The following is a 21,268-nucleotide window of genomic DNA, read 5'->3' on the forward strand; positions in this document are numbered from 1 at the left end:
AGAACAGTGTCTAGGGGAATCCGGAAAATGAAGGGTAGAAAGGTTAACTCAAAACATATGAGAGTTATGAGGCATAAGTTGTTTTCAGCTAGGGAATGTTGGATGTGGCAAATATTGTTTTTATTTGGAGAAGAGCTATGGAACAGATGAAAAGAAGGTTATAACAATATTTTTTGCTTTGTTATTCTGTAGATTGAGGAGTTATGGAGAACGAAAACAGCACAATGGTGACAGAATTCATCCTCCTTGGTCTGACCCAGTCTCAAGATGCTCAACTCCTGGTCTTTGTGCTAGTTTTAATTTTCTACCTCATCATCCTCCCTGGAAATTTCCTCATCATTTTCACCATCAGATCAGACCCTGGCCTCACAGCCCCCCTCTACTTCTTTCTGGGCAACTTGGCATTCCTGGACGCATCCTACTCCTTCATTGTGGCTCCCAGGATGCTGGTGGACTTCCTCTCTGAGAAGAAGGTAATCTCCTACAGGGGCTGCATCACTCAGCTCTTTTTCTTGCACTTCCTTGGAGCAGGAGAGATGTTTCTTCTTGTTGTGATGGCCTTTGACCGCTACATCGCCATCTGCCGTCCTTTACACTATTCAACTGTTATGAACCCCCGAGCCTGCTATGCCTTGCTGTTGGCTCTGTGGCTGGGAGGCTTTACTCATTCCATCGTACAAGTGGCCCTTATTCTCCACTTGCCCTTCTGTGGCCCAAACCAGCTGGATAACTTTTTCTGCGATGTGCCTCAGGTCATCAAGCTGGCCTGTACAGACACCTTTGTGGTGGAGCTCCTGATGGTCTCCAACAGTGGCCTGCTCACCCTCCTGTGCTTCCTGGGCCTTCTGGCCTCCTATGCGGTCATCCTGTGCCATGTAAAGGGGCACTCCTCTGAAGGGAAGAGCAAGGCTTTCTCCACATGCACCACACACATTATCATTGTATTTCTCATGTTTGGACCTGCCATCTTCATCTACACTCGCCCCTTCAGAGCTTTCCCAGCTGACAAAGTGGTTTCCCTCTTTCACACAGTGATCTTTCCTTTGATGAATCCTGTGATCTATACCCTACGCAATCAGGAAGTGAAAGCTTCCATGAGGAGGTTACTGAGTCAGCACATGGTTTTCTGAATGGAACAAAAGAATGAGAAAAGCAAAAAAGAGAAAAGGTCCAGTTTGATTCATTAAATAATGTATTCATTACGCACTGAATCAGTCAACCATTTAGCAAATATTGTGTTCATTAAGCACTTCCAATTTTCAGACACTATTATAGTTGTATGAATAAGACAGGTAAGATTCGCAATCTCCTATAGTTACATTCAAGTACATAAAGACAGATTAAACTATTAAATTTAAAAAGAAAACACCATAATATTAAAATGAGATAGTGCTCTGAAACAAATCAAAAGCAATGCTATGATAGAGTTTAACTGGAAATGATAGTTATTTTACTTTTGGTTGTTAATCAAGGTCTTGAGTGGTATTTAATTGATATCCAGATGACTTCAAAGAAACAATCATGCAATTACCTGGAGACAGAAATATCTGGGCAGAGATGATGACCAGTACAAGTACACAAAGATCTTAAGAGCTTGGTACATTTGAAGACCATAAAGAGATATAGAGTAGCTGTAATGCAGTTAATGAATGTGGAAGTGGCAGGAAATGAAATTGGAGAAGTTGGTATGAGCAAAATCTTGTATTTCAGGTGATGGTAAGATTTTCAATTTATTCAAATTTTAAAGAGAAACTATTAAAAGACATTAAGCAAAAATCACTACTTAATGTTTCCTATTTGACTTAGGCAACAACCTGAAGATTCTGAATAAAGAGATATATGTAGCAAAATATCATTAAGTAGAAAGTATCATGCTATTAAAGTACTTTTTATGGACACTTAAAGGTCTAGTTACTTTTTCCTAATTTAGTGGAGAGCGCAAAAGAAGGCTGTTATATTCCACGGGACACTGTTATTAAACTATTTAACTTTCTATTGTAAAGTTTTGGAGAGTTTTGTGGTTATTCCTAATAATTACTTTTTAAATATTAGAGAGGAATTTGAGTTTACTCAAAAATCTTTTCACCCTGAATGCAATGATGATAAGGATTTGGTGTGAACGTCATTATTTGGTTACAGATAACTAAATCACTCTAGTTATTTTTAAAATTGGAATAATATTAGGCATTTACAAAATCATGAAAATACCATCAAAGAGTAGCCTTTGATGTGGCAACCAGTAGTAAACCTCAAGAGATAACCAACAAATTGGTATACATAGGGAGTTACTGTTCACATAGCAATTTTGGAGCTAAGAAACACAGAAGTCCTTTTTTTTTGTTCCTGCTGGTTCCAGGGTCACAGCCCCTAAAAATACTCCAGAGCTGCTTTAGTACCACTAGATATCCCCATAAAAATGGAAGCCTTGCATTCTGTTATCTTTATGCCCACGTCCATTATTCCTAAATTTAAATCTCACATAAGTGAATCAGAACTCCTGAGAATACATCAGGGTTCAAGTTTAATCCTAGAGGTCTGTGGATGAGCCAGAGATAGACTGAGTCTTACGAAGGCTGCAAATCAGCTAAATCCAGAGTCTGTCTGGACTGAGCAGAGTGTCTCAACCTTGGCATTATGGACATTTTGGGCCACACAATTCTGTGCTGTGAGAGGTTTTCCTGGGCACTATAGAATGCTTAGCAGCAATCCTGACTTCCATTTACTAGCTGTCACTAGAATCTCCTCCGCTGTAACACCAAAAGTATCCCTACATTTTGCAGTCCTCGGGCAAACTTGCCCCCGCTGAGACACACTGGATTAAGAGAATGAACCTCCACTATATAGATCTAGTAGTGAGAGGAATGAGCTATCTTTTGGGGAAGCCTATATACCTTTAAAATATTAATGAAATGTCCATAATTTAATAGAAAATCACTAGAAATAGCAAAAGATAGAAGTATGTTATCAAAAAATAAGAGAAAAAGAGAGAGATAACTAAAATATAAGCACATGTTATCCTGACTATGAAAGCAAATAAAAATAACATTATAATTACAATAATCAGTATGTTCCAAATAATAGAAGAAAAAAAATATAGTAGATAGGTTAAAAAAGAATTTGAACAGAGAGTTGGAATCCATAGAAAGAATTCAATGAAAATTCTAGAGCAGAAAAAAATCTAAATTCATTAGATGAGTTTAAAATTAGATTAAACACAGGAGACCACTAAAGAATGAACTGGAACTTAAGTCAATAGAAAATGATAAAATTGAAATGGAAAAATGGAAAATACAGAAAAGGACATTAGAGATATGTGAGATAGATTGAAAATGTCTTATAGATATACAATTGAAGTCCAAGTAGTCTAGGGAAAAGAGGGAATGGGAGAAATGCAATATTTGAAAAGATAATCACAAAGAACATTTACAAATTGATAAAAGACATAAATCCATTGGTTGATCCCTTCCCCCCTCCAACCTCCCCTGCCTTCCCTCTGAGGTTTGACAGTCTGTTCTATGTATCTGTGTCTCTGGGTCTATTTTTGTTCATCAGTTTATGTTGATCATTAGATTCCACATATGAGTGAGATCATGTGATATTTATCTTTCTCTGACTGGCTTAAATGCATAACCCAAGGACACAGACAGTGGGTGGTGAAGGCTTCAGGTGAGAGGAGGGTGGGAGAGGGGAATGGGGGAAAAAGGAACATATGTAATACTTTCAACAATAAAGATTTATTTTTAAAAAAGATATAAATCCACATATACAAACACTCTGTGTACCACAAGCAGAATAAAGAACAGTAAAAGACACAAACACATCAATGTAAGAAAGATAGAGGAAAATCTCTGCTCTAATTAGCATATTACCCTTTTATTAGATTGTTTTAAGTTCTCTTTATACTTCATTTTATATACAGCAGACTTCCCACCTCTGGCTCCTTGAATAACATAATTCTATTCAAGGTCATTTTATTATAACACTAGAGGCCCAGTGCGTGGGTAGGGTCCCTAGGCCTAGCCTGCGATCAGGGTCATCTTCCGCCCACTCGCCAGTCCCCAGTCCTGCCCCGCCACCACCCACCCCAGTTCCCCATGGTTCCCTGTTCGCCCGATCAGAGTCTGCGGGCTGGGGGGGGGGGGGCGGGGGAGGGCAGAGGGACTGAGAGGTGGTCAATGCACCTCATAGCAACTGGTCAAGCAGTCATTCTGGTCGTTATGCCTCTATTAATATACATATTAATAGAGGCTCGGTGCACGAAATTCATGCAGGGGGGGCGGGGTGGTCCCTCAGCCCGGCCTGCAGCCTCTCCAATCTGGGATTCCTGTGGGATCGGGCCTAAACTGACAGTCGGACATCCCTCTCACAATCCAGGACCGCTGGCTCCTAACCTCTCACCTGCCTGCCTGCCTGATCACCCTTAACCACTCTCCCTGCCTGCCTGATTGCTCCTAACCTCTCTGCCTGCTGGCCTGATTGCTCCTAACTGCGCTCCCCTGCCAGCCTGATTGCTCCTTGTGCTGCGCCAGCACAGCCAGGTTCGGTGAGCTTGAGAGGAGGCAGTGAAGGATTAAGAAAAGACAGAGAAGAGAAGAAAGCTGGGGCTGGGTGGGATGTTGCTCTCTCTGATGGAGAGGCAGTGCCACAGCCTGCAAGCCTAGTCTTTATTTTATAGCCAGATTCCATGAGGCAAAGTAAGGTCGTGGTTACAACATTCTTGTGGGTTTCAAATCTACTCAATACATGCACCTGATCAAGCTTTTTTACTTGGTGCACCTCCAGCAGCTTATATCACTTAGCCACATGGGACCACAGGTTCAGACCATAACCTGCCCAAACACTGTAGCTGCTCTCCACAGCCCCTAACTATTCTTTCCTGCCAGCCTGATCGCCCCTAACCGCCTCTGCCTCGGCCCTGGCCACCATGACTTTGTCCAGAAGGATGTCAGAAGATGTCTGGTCTAATTAGCATATTGCCCTTTTATTAGTATAGATTGTGAGGAAAAAATAGATTTTGGGCCCAATTCACTGTCTGTGTGGAGCTTGCACATTCTATTCTCCTCACATCCACATGGGTTTTCTCTGGGTACTCCAGTTTCCTCGCACATCCTTATAAGTGAGTATGGGTGTGGGTGTGCCCTCTGAGTGAACCCTTTTACATTGAAGTTGTAGTTTATGGCCCAGAAGTGGTCTAGCTTAGCAAATGTTTCATGTGTACTTGAGAAGAATGTATATTCTACTGTTGTTAGATGAAGTGGTTTATAAATGTTAATCAGATCAAATTGACTGATGCTTTTGTTGAGTTCAATGATGTCCTTACAAATTTTCTGCCTGCTGAAAACAGAGTGTTGAAGTCTCCAACTATACTAATGACTTGGTCTATTTCTCTTTGAAGTTATATCAGTTTTGACTCATATATTTTCAGGCTCTATTGTTAGGTGCATATACATTAAGGAATGTTGTCTTCTTGGAGAATGAATATCTTCTCTCAGTTTTTCTCTATCCTTAACTTTTGAGGGATAATTTTACACAACATAAAAATCTAGGTGGATTTTTTTAACACTAAATATTTTACTCTACTTTCTTTCTAGTACATGGTTTATGACAAGAAATCTGATGTAATTCTTATCCTTGTTCCTCTATAAGTAATATGATTTATTTCTCTCTAGAGTCTATCAAGACTTATTTTCTCTTTTCTTTAGTTTGATTTTGAATATAATATGCTCTGGTGTAGATTTTTGTTATCCTGGTTGGTGTTCTTAGAGCTTTCTGGAACTGTGATTTATTCTGAAGTTCCACTTGTTCTACATCTGTTTGTACTTGAAGATCTAGGTCTCAACTGTTAAGAGGCTTCTCTGAGTTGCAAATCCAAACTATTCCCTCTATAAATCTCTCACACATTATATACATTTTCTTCCACAAAAGTTATTTACAGCTTTCAATTATTTATTTATTTACATAAATATTTGTTTGATATAGGGCAGTGATGGCGAACCTTTTGAAAAACCCTAACTTAACTCTGGTGCCGTGTCACATATAGAAATTTTTTGATATTTGCAACCATAGTAAAACAAAGATTTATATTTTTGATATTTATTTTATATATTTAAATGCCATTTAACAAAGAAAAATCAACCAAAAAAATGAGTTCACGTGTCACCTCTGACACGCATGTCATAGGTTCGCCATCACTGATATAGGGTCAAATTTTAAGTTCTGGTCAACCTAGTTGGTTTAGTCAAACTACTATTCCATTAGTAGACCATAGTTGTGTACATTGTAGGCAAATCACACAAACATTTTCTCTACTCAGTGACCTAAAAATGTACATTCATATTGGTTTTTCCTTCTTCCCTCACTCAACTCCCTTGCTCTCTCTCTCTCCTACTTCCAGAGATCCCCTTCTCACATAAACTGACTACACATAATTCTTTAACTCACGCCCCTCTTTGGGACAGGAAACTTAAATAAGACAGGAGCCAGAGGTGGGAAGTCCAAGGTGAAGTGCTGGTGAGAGACAAAACAATGTTTTAACATGCCTGAGAGAAACATGAGGGACCTATAGAAGCAACCACATTGGGCCCTTGGCCATGTAGCAGAGTCAAAGGCCGTCACTGTTCTGGATACTCCAGCTAGAAAGAAGGCAAAAGTGTGTATCTGGTGTGATGTATAAACTAAATCTAGTATAATATTATCACCATTTAACAGATTACACATTATTTTGTTTGTCTGTGCTATTTTGTTTGGATACTGTCCAGAGAGATAAAAAAAAAAGAAAGAAAGAAAGAAATTAATACTAAATAATAATACAAAGAATAATTTTATTATTATTTATTTATTTATTTATTTTTAATGGTAAGCAAGACTTTTTATTCAAGACTATAGCAATAGGGGAATGAAATTGGACTTGGTTCTGAATACAGCAAAGACAGTGGGGATTTATTTATAGGAGCAGGGTGAGGGATGAATGGATGGAAAATTACTAAGAGGAGACATCAAGGGTAGGAAGATTCTTGCTAAGCTGACCTAACAGAATTTTTTCTTGCTGTGCATTGGTTTAATATGATTTCAAATCCACTTGTTTATGACTTCAATGAAACTGTTTTAAACTGCTTGTTTATGACAGAGACAAAAAAATGTTGCTTTGATATAAAAATGAAGTTGTGTCAGAATGCCATCATTCTATATCTGTTGTCAATGATAAGCAGGCAGCAGACCAGCTGCTGAGGAGCCCTGTTGGGGGCTTACTAATAAGGATCATATGGAGAAGCAACTATGGCAAGGGGACATTTAGACTATACATAATGAGAGATCATGAAGACTATTTGAAAGTTTCAGTTTGGGTAAGGCGACTCTTCACTAACCTAAAAGCTCTCTAAATGATACTGTTAAAATAACATGGTTATTACTTAACAGGAAAGGAGTAAAGGGGAGACTAGATAATATAGGCATGCCATTTATACAGCTTTGCCAGGAAGCTGCAGTTAATATTCTCCAAGTTTTTCCCTGGAGATCCCTGGGGGAAGAGACTGGACAGTAGACACATGCCCAGGAAGATCTGGGTGATGTGGAAAGGTGCTTACCTATCAGTCACACCTGGGAGTGAGTCAGTGGCCAGAATATGCGTGGACACTGCAAGGGCGTGAAACCTGAATATTTAAACTGCTGGACAGAGAAGTGCACTCTCTTGGCTCTTGGCTCGCTAGCTCCCTTGGGACTCCTGTAGCAGGGGGCACAGTTCCCTGCATTTGCCCATGTAGCTTGTGGCCATCGTTTTACATACTAAAATACACGAGGCTTAGAGTTTATAACTTGATTGAGTTCCCATAGTTCACCAGTGATAGACCCAAGTCTCCGACTATAGCTGCCTCACTTCAAAGCCTGGGCTTTTTGTTTCACATCACTCACTATCCTCTTTCATGCACTGTGCTGATAAGGTTCCCACTATTAGAAATTACATTCCTTTACCCCTACATCTCTGTGGAGTCTACCTATTATTCAATCAAATTGGTCCTGTCCTTGTTGATCCTTTAATCCTCTGTATATTATAGCTCTCAGCTGTATACTAACTTTTGCTGCTCAATGTTTTATTTCTTAATCTTAATTTACCAACCTAATAGTATATTCTTTAAGGTAAGGAATATGTGTTGTATGTGTTTATATCTAGCAGTTCTTCTAAAACAGAGTCTAATGTCAGCTTCTCCCCTGAGCAGACTGCCAGAAGAAAGATGCAGAGCACTAGGCAGTGGTATCCCATTTTTAAAAAATCATTTTCCTTTGAAAACAGCAGGTTGAAGAAATCATAACTTTATAGAGCTCTAGGTTCCATAACTGCCTGAGAAGAAGTTGAAGGTAGGGATAAAGCAGAAAGTATCATTTCTTAAGTCTGAGATCATCAAAATAGTGCTGTTGAAAATGTGGGAAGAGAAGTACATTCAATACTCCATCACTTAATTCTTTTCTCCTCATTACCCTTGCACAATAATTTTTAGCTCATAGATGTCTTGACCTTATTTAAAATTATATTCATGCCACTAGCCTACTACTTTTTACACCATCAGTCTGGGAGAGGATCCAGACCAACATTCAAAAAGTCTATCTATTACCTATTTAAAGGTTTATTTTCCCCCAATGATTACTTAACTCCAAATTGTAATTCTTATTTAGTTGGTGGTCTTAGAGTAGCCCTTTCTACCATAATTCAGCATCTTGGTTTGAGACATGGATGTTAACTATCTTTCTCAGCCAATTACTAACAATCCCTCTGACATATACATATGTAAGTCTTGTTAAGATGGTAACTCATTTTAATTTGCATATCTCAAATGATTGGTGACTTTGAACATTTTTTCATATGTCTCTTGGCCTTTTGTATGTCCACTTTGGAGAAGGGTCTATTTAGATCCTTTGCCCATTTTTTAATTGGATTGTTTGTCTTCCTTTTGTTAAGTTGTATGAATTCCTTATATATTTTGGAAGTTAACCCCTTATCAGATGTATCATTGACAATTATGTTCTCCCAGGCAGTGGGTTCTCTTTTCACTTTGTTGATGGTTTTTCTTGCTGTGCAGAAGCGTTTTATTTTGATGTAGTCCCATTTGTTTATTTTCTTTTTAGTTTCCTTTGCCCTAGGAGATGTATCTATAAACATAGTGCTATGAAATATGTCTCAGATTTTACTGCCTATGGCTTCTTCTAAGATTTTTATGGTTTCATGACTTACATTTAAGTTACATTTAAGTCTTTTATCCATTTTGAATTTGTCCTTATGTATGATGTCAGTTGGTGGTCTAGTTTCATTTTTTTTGCATGTATCTATCCAATTTTCCCAACACTATTTATTGAAGAGACTGTCTTGACTCTATTATATGTTCTTGCCTCCTTTGTCAAATATTAATTGAACATCATGGCTTGGGTCAATTTCTGGGGTCTCTGTTCTGTTCCATTGATCTATATGCCTGTTCTTGTGGAGAGCACTTTTAAAAGGTGTCTTTACTTTTCAACAAAAAATAAGGTATGTTTTAAATATATTTTATCTTAATTTTTTTATTTCTCTAAAAGCAGCCATTAGTGTTAAATGAATGTATTTAAGCATACATTTAAATAATCTGCAAGTTAAATTAACCTTCTGTATGCTATATACTCAATAGCAAACAAGACTCCTCCAACTATATATGTGGATACATGCTCTTTGGAGAAGTAAATGCATGTGAATTATGTAAATGCATTGAAAGGAAATGGAAACAATAGCCACCAAAATGTGGGCAAATTATTTTTTTCAGTGAAAAGAAAGTAGTAAAAAAGGGAAAATAGAGTCAGACCATAATATTTCCTTCTCAAACCTATAAGATGTTGGAATCTTAATAACACTGAATTTACATAATACTTTGTACAAGTATTACAAATAATAGCTAGGTTTCTATTATTGTTTTGTTATTTAGAAGAATATTAATAGTGCTGCTTTTTACTCAATGTTAAACCTAGAACATTGCTCAAGTAAATACAGAAATTTTTGAAACTTTAAAATATTTTCTACTCTTCATGAAAACCCTACAAAACCAGCAATTCAAGGCACCATTGGAGTGTATCGGTGACTGGCTCATCTCTCTCTGCTAGTCATCTCCTGACTACTCATCCAAGTCAGCTGAATTCTGCTGGGACTAGAAATAACAACGGAGTTCTGAAATAATGTTCTTCTTGAAAAAAAGTAACTGAAGAAATATTTTAAAACTGTGTTTAAATTTCATCATTAGAACTTATATAATTGTACTCACCAAGTCTGTCTTTGACCATGGGTACACTTTCAGGTAATACTATTAATTCAGAGAAACTCAGAAATTAAAAGGTCCCAAAGAGCATAGCATGACTAGCTTGAAAGTTTCCTATCCCAGAGGCTACTCTCTATAGTGAATATATGCCTCACACTCCCACGATCACTGGTCACAACAGAAAATGGATTGTTTTGCTGAAATATGACTTTGTTTCAGCAATGCTTTATCCATGGGAAAAAATGTGGTGAATTATGGTGTATCTCGGGTAAGAAAATATAATTTATACTCTGTAAATTTCTTAATTTCTCCCTTAATTACCTTCCCCTGTCACACTAAAAACAACTTCAAAATGTTTTAATACCATATATCCATACATATTAATTGGGATGGAAGTTGTGCATACATTGCTTCATAGATACCAGAAATATCAAAGGTTTTTTGTTTCTCTCAGCTACATCCTGGTACTCTGGACTTCCTATAGCATCAAAAGATATGTCTTCTATACAGTCACATAGTGCCTTCAATGCCCTGGTTGAGGAAGTTTTCATGTTCTCACAGCACCACAATCATCAGCTTCCACAATTTTCATGGGTTAAGTAACTCTTCCAGGCACAGATATGTACTATAATTAATAGAAATTTCCAACATGGAGAAAACTGATTATTAATGATTTAGCTCAGAAAGAAGCCTAATAGAAAACATGGAGGAAAATATCTCAAAAGCTATTAAAAGTCAATAGTTACCATGGAAATGGAATGAATGCTCTTGGAACAGCAGGAGATATAGAATGCTATCACAGAAGGAGAAGGACTAAAGTCAGAGAACACTGGGTGTGCATCCCTGTCATGCTCTCTCTTAGCCCTGAGACTTCTAACAGGTTGCACTGAGACTCAACCTCAGAATAGTAAGACATATTTCATAGGGTTATTGTGAAGATTAATTTAGACAATATAAGTGAAACTTTCTAGCACATAGGATGCATTCAGAGAGAGACAGAGAAACACACAGAGAGACAGAGAGACTTAGTTTTGACATGATCCTGAAATTAGCAGCTCCAAAAGAAAAATTTTTCACATTTTTTTTCTTTTTTTCTTTTCTTAAGTTTTGATTCTCTTAAGTGAGTTCTGCTTTCAAGTCTTTTGATTCTACACATACTCTTGGAAACTGGAGATTTATCTCTCCCACCTAGAACATGCTTGAAAATTTATTATAATGGTATTATTAATATGGATATTAACATAATTATTTTAGCAGTAATATTTTACTTTAGTAACTCAACTAAAACAATATTAACAATTTTTAAAGCCAGTATTAGGTAAAAAAGAAGACATAGACTTTTACTTCTTTGATATAACCTACAGCTCCTTGGGTCTTTTCTTTTTCTTTTTCTTTTTTTTTTTCATCTAAAGAGCCCAGAAATGATGAGTGTGCAGTAAGAAAATATTCTATAAACTCTTGTTGGCCATATTAGAACAAACTAAAGCCTCTTGTACATTTAGCACTTTCTAATTTTGTTTTTATTTCATCCTTGATATCTGATAATGCTAATGAATTTTTTAAAAAATCATCAAAAATTTCAATTATAGACAACAGTGAGGGTAAGTCCAGACTAAATTAGAGGAAATCCTGAAGCAATTAGTGCCAAGAACAATAAAAGAATTATTATAGATACAGAGAATATTTCATACAAATATTGGCTATTTATATTTCTTCTTATGTCAATGCTTTTTCATAGAACATTAATTCTTAAGAAGCATCTTTGTTTTTTCTTGACTCATAGAAATCATATTTCTTCTCAACAAACTAAACTCTTCTCTAAACCAACACTCTTTCCTAATTCTAATAGGTCCTCTGTTAACTGTGTTTGGCCATTTACCTTTTGTTGATATTGTTTTTCCAGCAGTAAAATGAGTATGATTGTTACTGTGAGTGATTAAAAATGTTTTGTATAGCTCTGAGTTATATAGAAAAAAATTTAAAACTATATAGCTGTTCCAAACTTTATAGAGGGCTAGGAACACCAGTTGTCAAGAACTTAGTAATGGCTGTTAGAGATAATTGATCTATTATGGCAAAGACTGAGATCCAAATATTTGTAAAAGAGGTAGGAGTAGGAGGAGGAGAAAAGAGGAGAAGAAAAATTGGGAGGAGAGAGAAAAAAGTTTAAAAGAGAAATATATAGATCTACTTTCCAGCTTAATAGGAATTTTAGATTTTTTTAAAGTAATTTAAATAGCAAAAATAACTCCTTTAGAGACAAACTTAAACTTTCTCTAACTTGTGATAAGAACTCTTTTAATTTGTGTATGTAATTTACTCTGCCAAAGATTGTTTGGGAGAACATATACTTCAAAAATCACGATAAAGCATATGATACTGAATGAAAATGGCTTCCTATGGACAGGCTGGAAATGGAAGAAATTACCTAACTCTAAAATTGTAGCCAGAGCCTCAGGACCCAAGGACCCTGTCATGTGTAACACAAAAAAATATTTCTCTCAAGTACACTGACACAGTCTCTCTCCCAGTGTTCATCACAGCTTTTGGATCATTTTAGACATTGCAGAGAATTCCAGATTTTAGTTTCTCAGAAGCTATCTTGTTTCAAATAAAAAACTTAACACCAGATTCTGTGTTCTGTAGTCCTTGATAATGTCTAGCAAAATAGGTTTTCAAACATATTTTAGAGTTCTATATTCAAGACTCAACTTCAGGACTCAGCTGTGGCGGAGGTATACTTCAGGCTTTGAGTAATTTCTTGCAGGTTACGAAAGCTTTGAGTTTTATGAACAGAGAATATTTCTTCCAGATGCTCATGATTTATCCTTTCTCGATGCCTAGAACAGTCATTCTTTCACCTTCTCCTTGATTCATCTGCTCTTCTACTTAGTTTACTGTGAAAAAGTTTTGTCTCTTTGACAAGACTAGTATTAATATCTTTTTTAACTGATTGATTCATGTATTTAAGCATTAATAACAAATCATTAACCTTCATTCATGTGCTATTATTTTAATTTTTCAAATTTACATATAAAAATATTTTTCTACCATATATCCACTACACAAAATGCCATTTTAAAAAGAAGTTATTTTATCTCAGATCCACAGTATTGAATTGATCATAATCCTTGATTCAGAACATATTCCCACCATTCTTCCATGCCCATTTTGTATTTGTCTATTTACTAAAAAAATTATACCTATGAAAACACGACCTAATACAAGAGCTAAACAATTGATAATAACATACAACTGCTATGTGTTCATCCTCATGCTGACCCTCAGCTTTCCCACACTTGAGGTTACTTACATTTTAGCATCTTTTCTTTTTGTACATAGTTTTATCATTTATACAGTTCCTGCAAAGTATAGTTATTTTTCTATTGCTTTTTACCTTATTAAAATGATGCTGAATGGATCCGCTTTGGATTTTTTCCCCTTTATTATTATATCTTATTAAGACATAACTATATCAGTATATATAGCTGTATTTTATTTGTCACAATAATATTGCATTGTCCAGCCTACGGGTATTATTATAAATTTCTCCTTATATACATTAGCAAGAGTTTATCTTGGGTATTTAAATGGAATGAAATGGCTAGGTCGTAGAATGTGTGAATGTTGAAGTATATAAGATAAGGCCCAAAGTGATTATATCAGTATACCCTCCTATTAATAATGTATAAAAGATCCTCTTCTCCTGATTCACATACTGTTTACTCAAAAGTTGAATTTCATGTTTTTTCTTCAGATGAATTTCAAACAAACTGTACTAAATGGAAGAAGTTAACCAGTCTGTGGTGTCAGAGTTTATTATCCTTGGGCTATGTAACTCATGGGAGCTCCAGGCCTTCCTCCTAGTGATATTTTCTTCACTTTATTTGATCACCATTTTAGGCAACATCTTCATTATGCTCCTAATTATCACTGACCGTCATCTGCACTCCCCTATGTATTTCCTGTTAGCCAATCTTTCATTCATTGATTTCTGCCTTTCCTCAGTCACCACCCCTAAAATGATCACAGACTTTCTCAAGGAAAACAAGACCATCTCCTTTGGAGGCTGCATGTGTCAGATTTTCTTTGGACATTTCTTTGGAGGGGGTGAGATGGTGCTGCTTGTGTCAATGGCCTACGACCGTTATGTGGCCATCTGTAAGCCACTTCATTACTCCAGCATCATGAACAGACGCATGTGCATTCTGTTAGTGATGACGTCATGGATCGTTGGCTTTGTGCATTCAATAAGCCAACTAGCTATGATTATAAAGCTCCCCTTCTGTGGACCCAGGGAATTGGATAGCTTTTTTTGTGATATTCCATTGGTAATAAAGCTAGCCTGCATGGATACCTATGTTCTAGAAATGTTGATAAATGCTGACAGTGGGGTACTGGCAACCATCTGCTTCACACTGTTGCTGATATCTTACACATATATTCTGTTTACTGTCTGCCTTCATGCTAAGGATGGAGCATCCAAGGCTCTCTCCACCTGTACTGCCCATATCACAGTGGTGGTGCTGTTCTTTGGGCCTTGCATCTTCATCTATCTGTGGCCACTCAGCATCACCTGGGTGGACAAGTTTCTTGCTGTATTTTATGCGGTCATTACACCTCTCCTAAATCCAGCTATTTACACTCTAAGAAACAAGGAGATTAAAAATGCCATCCAGAGACTACGATGCTAGCATGTGGATTTCTGTGATATTTCAGGGTCTTACATTATCAGAATGTCCACTGTAAGCTCCCTAAATTAGCCACCCTTGTCTTGTTATGTGGGACTGGGAAACATTCCCCAATTCATACATGAAAATCGGATGTATCTCCAGATGTAAGTTTTACATCAATTCTCTTATAGTCCACAATCATTTATTGATCATTGAATGCAAAATGATTTGGGAAATTTGGCTAGTCTTTATAAATATGATTTTGGTTGTGCTCAAGGATAAATTGAAGTTAATAACAATGTTAATGTTACTTATTACTGTTGGTGTTGCTACTTCAACACCCACCACATATCTTGATGCTAAGCATTTTCTTGAGCAAGGAATTTCACATAGATCTTCTCTAAATTTTTGTCAATATGTCAATGCATTGAATGCATTGAATATTGCTATCTTTATTCTTTAATGGATAAATTTGTTTCTCAATTAGTTAACATTCTAACTACCTATCTATCTGAAAAGATGGTATAAAGGTAATCATTATTCATTTTACATCACATTCAGAAAAAATTGAATTATAACTATAATCTGTAGAGAATGCTGTTCCCTCAACTTCATGTTTTAGTAATTTGTGAAAATTATGTAATTGTCTATGGAAGATATACATTAAATAGAATGATGGGTATACTAACAACCTTTAAGTATTTTGCTACTTTTCTTTCTATTTATAAATGGATGAAACGGTTTAATATCTATACCAATAAAATCAGGGGAAAAGTGTTATAAAAGTTAGAATAAACTATTTGTTTAAGTCATTGTAGTGTTCAGGTGGCCTGTAAGCAACTAGATTATATACAATATTTGTGAATTGTTCATTACTATATATAACAAAACTTTTAAGAATTCTTCCTACACCTTGCCTCAAAAAGATATACATGTTTATATCCCCTCATGTGAAATTCATGGAGCCAGATGTATTTAAAATTTCATATTACCTTTTAGAGATAACATGGTCCTGCTAACTTAGAGTCTGAGGCATAGACCCTTAAATAAAACAATCACTATTTCTGCATATGTGTGTATAAACACACACACACACACACACACACACACACACACACACACGGTGTCCCCAAAAATTTATGCACACTTTAACAGCTGACAGCTCAATTTTGAGAAAAAGAAATTATTTTAATAAATACTGCCTTTCTAATTATTCAAAGTGTGTGTATACCTTTTCTGCAGACACCCTATATATATCTGTTCTGATTTTTAAATTTTCCTAATTTCTGTACATCAGTTTAGATAATACCTATTGACTTGTCTGAATCTATTGATCCTTTCTTCTGCTGTGTCCAGTCTGTTTTTTAAGCTTACTTGAATTCATAATTTCATATGTTTCCTTTTCAGTTATAAAATATCACTTGGTCCTTTCTTAAAACCTCTCTCACACATTTTTTATGTTTCAGAAAAACATATAAATTAGATTATTCATATCCTGGATTTGATTCAGAGGAAAGTTGCACATTTCATAGTTCCCTCAAAAGTTTGAGTATATTAGCTGTAAGTTAATTCACTTGAATCCAGGAAGGCTGATGTCTGAGGTCATACTTTCAGCAGATTCTACGTCTGTAATCTATGCTTTTTCATTAACTTCCCATAAACACTTTCTGGGACTTTAATTCAGTTGCCAAACAAGTTGTTTAAAAAACAGATGTTGTGATAATTGAATGTAACCCCATCATAAATTATCTATTGTAAATATTACAGAGTGGTGCCTTTGGAAAAAAAATAGCCCCAAATTTTATATAGTTATTTAAGCATTTGTATTACTTGAAGTTGCTTGAAAATTTACAAAGTAATTTATGGCGTATGAGTTATTTAGATCTTCCTCAAACTCAGGAGTTGACTAATTAGTCTCCTCATTGCCATCTTCATATCCTTGTTCCTCAATGTATAGATAATAGGATTCAGAATGGGTGTAATCAGAAAGTCCAAAACAGGAAGAAACTTATTCACTGCCACTGTGGGCAATGGCCATATGTAAACAAAGATGCATGGTCCAAAGAACAAAACCACCACAGTGATATGAGCTGAGAGAGTAGAAAGGGCCTTAGACAAACCACCTAAAGAGTGTTTCCATACAGTGACCAGGATGAAGATATAGGAGATAATCAACAAGAATAAGGTGGCCAAGGAAATAAACCCAGTGTTGGCAGTAACGATGGATTCCATTCTGTAGGTGTCTGTGCAAGCAAGTTTGATAAACCAAGGAAGGTCACAGTAAAAGCTATCTATCTCATTAGGACCACAAAAAGGCAAATGAACAACAAAAGCTATCTGGACCCCTGAGTGAATGAGGCCTATAACCCAAGCACCAGAAACAAACAAAATGCACATTTGTGGGCTCATGACAGTCAGGTAGTGGAGGGGCTTACATATGGCCACATATCTATCAAAGGCCATGGCAATGAGCAGCACCATCTCAGATCCCCCCAGGGTGTGAAGGACAAACATCTGGATGACACATCCCTGGAAGGTTATGGTTTTGTGCCCAGAGTATAAATCAGATATCATCTTAGGAACTGCTAAAGTTGAAAGACAGAAATCAATCAATGAGAGGTTGGCTAAAAAGAAGTACATGGGGGAATGTAAATGACAGTCGAAAGTCACTGTAAGCACAACAAGAAGGTTTCCTAGAACAATTGTTACATAAAACACTGTAGAGAAGGCCAGGAGGAAATGCTGCACTGGTTTGTAGGTAGAGAGTCCCAGGAACACAAATTGAGACACTTCAGAATAATTTGCTTTATTCATTGACTTTGTGTTACCTGAAAAACAAATAAAAATAATTATAAAAGAATCCACCATAGATATTGAAAGAAGAGTTGTTACTGGGTTTTAAATTCTGATATTAAAGAGAAATCTTCACTACCCATCACAAAAATCCTTTGAAAAGTCATACAATAGTTTATTAATTTAACATGTATTCACTGAGCAACTACCAGGAAGGCCTTCTAGATCCTTGCATTGTGCCACATTCTAGAATAAAACAAACACCCTATCTTTCTGTAGTTTGTAGTCTAGTTGTGAAGCTAGGCATTAAATGACTAATTGTATAATTAGATGATAATAACAACTTCAAGTAATGCAAATGCTTAAATAATTATATAAAATTTGGGGGGTTTTCTAAAGGCACCACTTTATAATATTTAGAATAGATAATTTATTATGAGGTTACATTCAATTATCACAGTACAGTGGGGCCTTGACTTACGAGTGTCCCGACTAATCAGTTTTTTGAGATACCAGCTGTCTCTCGGCCAATTTTTTGCTTTGAGTTGACAGAGTAATTTGAGTTAACGAGCTCCTTAACAAGCTCGGTCTCGGAATGAATTAAACTCGTAAGTCAAGGCCCCACTGTATCTCTTTTATAAGCAAGTTGTCTAGCAAATGAATTAAAGTCCCAGAACTTATTTGGGACTAACTTAAAGGTAGTAACTTATTTGGAAAAAAAACACACACAAAGGGCTATGCAAACTATAAGAAGTTAAATAAGTGAAGAAGGATAGGAAGAGTGATCTATCCAGGGGAAAGGCCATGGGAAATATTCTGAAACATGAAGAAACAGATCAATTTGGAATAAATAAAAGACCTGTAAGGGTCTGATCAAAGTAGAATCAAATAGGGTGTGTGAAGAATTTGGTCTATATCTTAGAAGTGATAGAAAGCAATTAAGGCAGAACAATGAAATAATCATATTGCTGCTTTAAAAAGGTTAGAGTAACTGAAAAATAAAGAATGTAATAGAGGGATCAGAGGAAAGAGTGAGAGACCAATTAGAAGACTGTCAAAGGATCACATTAAATAAGTACAGAAAGGATAAACTTGTTAATAAATGGTGTTGGCACAACTTACCAAACTTGGAAAAAATAGGTTGAATTCCTTCCTTTACAACAGTAACTAAAGTAAATTTTAATGGATCCTATATAATAAAAGGCTAATATGCAAATTGATCGAACAGTGGAACAACCAGTCGCTATGATGTGCACTGACCACCAGGGGGCAGACGCTCAATGAGGGAGTTTCCCCCTGGTGATCAGTGCACTCCTACAGGGGGAGCGCTGCTCAGCCAGAGGCCAGGCTCACGGCTGGTGAGCGCAGTGCTAAGGATGTCAGTCGGACATCCCCTGAGGGCTCCCTGACTGTGAGGGAGCACAGGCCAAGCTGAGGCTCCCTCCCCCAACCCCCAGTGCACAAATTTTATGCACTGGGCCTCTAGTATTTAAATAAAAATAAAAGAAATAGGAAATATGAACTTATTTTTAGATACTCCTTTGTAGGAGAAAACTCTTTCTAAGCATATCCTAACATGTGCAAATCATGCATGAAAACACTGACATTTTCAGATTCAAAATTTAAATTTTCTATATAATTTTTTAAAAGAAAAAATTAAAGGTGGGAAAATAGTTGTTAAATATAATGATAAGCCAAATTTAAAATGAACAAACACAAAAACTTGGACCAAATAAGAAATCTAAATAGTCAACGTCTGAAGAACAGAGTCATTATTAAAGAAATGTAAATAAAACAATATATAATTACTATATTGAGTTAAAAATTAATAATATGAGTGAGGCTGTGAAGAAAGAGACTCTCTCATACTATAGGATTCAGAGTACACATATCATACATCTTTTCCAGAATACAATTTGAAAATATATATATCAAATATTTAAAACTTCCCTTATGACTAAAGACTCCCATTAAGTAAGTTTTTCTTAATGTATAACAAAAAATGAGCTAAAATATTTAGCTATTATGGCAAATGTTATACAATTACTTATAAAAAGGAAAAATTTGAATATAACCTAAATTAAATTAATGAGGAACTGTTACAATAATACATTCAACTGGGATATACACATAACCTTATATATAGAAATTCTTATGCATGATTGGTGAGAGTGAGAATTAATAATGTTTATTAGAATTTAAAATGTTTAAATCTATGCAATAACAAGCATACAGGGGCTCCTAACACTAAACGAAGGATTAAATTCATGGAGGAAATATTATAAGCAAAAGGAAATCCCAGTTTAATTACACAGTGTTGATATATATTTTCATATGTTCATCATCCTATTATTCTATAGCAATAGCAAATAGTTATAAATAACCAAATTATAAATGAATACGGAATTTTAAGTCAAATTATAATGTAGCTATATCATCAGCTATTATGTAGCTATTAAAAATAATAATATAGTTCTACATAACAGAGACCTAACTGTGAAAAATATCACTTTAGTATGATTCTGTGCATATACCCCTAAAACATCTTAAAAGCCTAACTTTTGCCCAGCTAGTGTGGTTCAGTGGTTGAGTGTCAACCTATGAACCAGGAGGCCACAGTTAGATTCCCAGTCAGGGCATATGCCCAGGTTGCAGGCTTGATCCCCAGTAGGGGTTGTGCTTGTGTGCCTGCAAACTGAACTGAATGCTTTTAGTTCTGCTGTTTCTCACCTCTAAATACAATTCATGCATCACTTCCTCAAGTACAGCTTCCTCTTTCTTCCAACTGCAATTTACTTTATTTCTTTATTTTCTCATGTTATGGTGTACAAGCATAATACTTGTGATGCTACTTTATAATTGACTAGAGGCCCAGTGCACAAAAATTTGTGCACTCAGGGGGGTCCCTCAGCCAGGCCTGTGCCCTCTCACAGACTGGGACCCCTTGGGGGATGTCCACCTGCTGGCTTAGGCCGGCTCCCTGGGGGATCAGGCTTAAGCTGGCAGTCAGACATCCCTCTGGCAGCCCGGGAGCCCTCAGGGGATGTCCACTTGCCAGTAGGGAGCAGGCCTATGCTACAGTCAGACATCCTTAGTGCAGCTGAGGAGGCAGGAGAGGCTCCCGCCACCACTGCTGTGCTGGCAGCAGTCAGCCTGGCTTGTGGTTGAGCAGAGCTCCCCCTGTGGGAGCGCACTGACCACCAAGAGGCAGCTCCTGCATTGAGCGTCTGCCCCCTGGTGGTCAGTGTGTGTCATAGTGACCAGTCATTCCCAGTCGTTCTGCTGTTAGGGTCAATTTGCATATTACCCTTTTATTATATAGGATATTTGACCATCCTGTATGTCACTCCTAACATATCTTTGAGTTCTCTAAGGATAGATAGTATCTCATTAACAAATTCTGGCCCATAGTAAGTGTTTAATTAATATTTATGAGTAATGATGGATAATCTTATGATAATAGTTTCTTGGTATGTAAGATTTATCATATAGTTTTTATCCTGTCCATAGAATAACTAACTATATTATCAATAA

General features: G+C 36.4%; 3 protein-coding genes across 3 annotated transcripts; 2 read left to right on the plus strand and 1 right to left on the minus strand.

Moving 5' to 3' along the window:
- Positions 1 to 203: 203 nt before the first annotated feature.
- LOC102428045 (olfactory receptor 4N5) lies at positions 204 to 1,130 on the plus strand. Its single transcript, XM_006087467.1, has one exon. The coding sequence runs from the start codon at positions 204 to 206 to the stop codon at positions 1,128 to 1,130; it is 927 nt and encodes a 308-aa protein (XP_006087529.1).
- A 12,920-nt stretch (positions 1,131 to 14,050) lies between these two features.
- On the plus strand, positions 14,051 to 14,962 carry LOC102427514 (olfactory receptor 4K1-like). Its single transcript, XM_014454783.1, has one exon. The coding sequence runs from the start codon at positions 14,051 to 14,053 to the stop codon at positions 14,960 to 14,962; it is 912 nt and encodes a 303-aa protein (XP_014310269.1).
- Positions 14,963 to 16,819: 1,857 nt separating this feature from the next.
- On the minus strand, positions 16,820 to 17,755 carry LOC102428357 (olfactory receptor 4F15-like). Its single transcript, XM_006087468.1, has one exon. It carries the CDS (start codon positions 17,753 to 17,755, stop codon positions 16,820 to 16,822), a length of 936 nt encoding a protein of 311 aa, XP_006087530.1.
- Positions 17,756 to 21,268: the final 3,513 nt, after the last annotated feature.

The sequence above is a fragment of the Myotis lucifugus genome, unplaced genomic scaffold (genome assembly GCF_000147115.1).
Source record: "Myotis lucifugus unplaced genomic scaffold, Myoluc2.0 scaffold_38, whole genome shotgun sequence".
Classification (NCBI taxonomy): Eukaryota; Metazoa; Chordata; class Mammalia; order Chiroptera; family Vespertilionidae; genus Myotis; species Myotis lucifugus.

Coding starts and splice junctions, on each gene's coding strand:
- LOC102427514 (XM_014454783.1), top strand. CDS start 14,051: ATGGAAGAAGTTAACCAGTCTGTGGTGTCAGAGTTTATTATCCTTGGG.
- LOC102428357 (XM_006087468.1), bottom strand. CDS start 17,755: ATGAATAAAGCAAATTATTCTGAAGTGTCTCAATTTGTGTTCCTGGGA.
- LOC102428045 (XM_006087467.1), top strand. CDS start 204: ATGGAGAACGAAAACAGCACAATGGTGACAGAATTCATCCTCCTTGGT.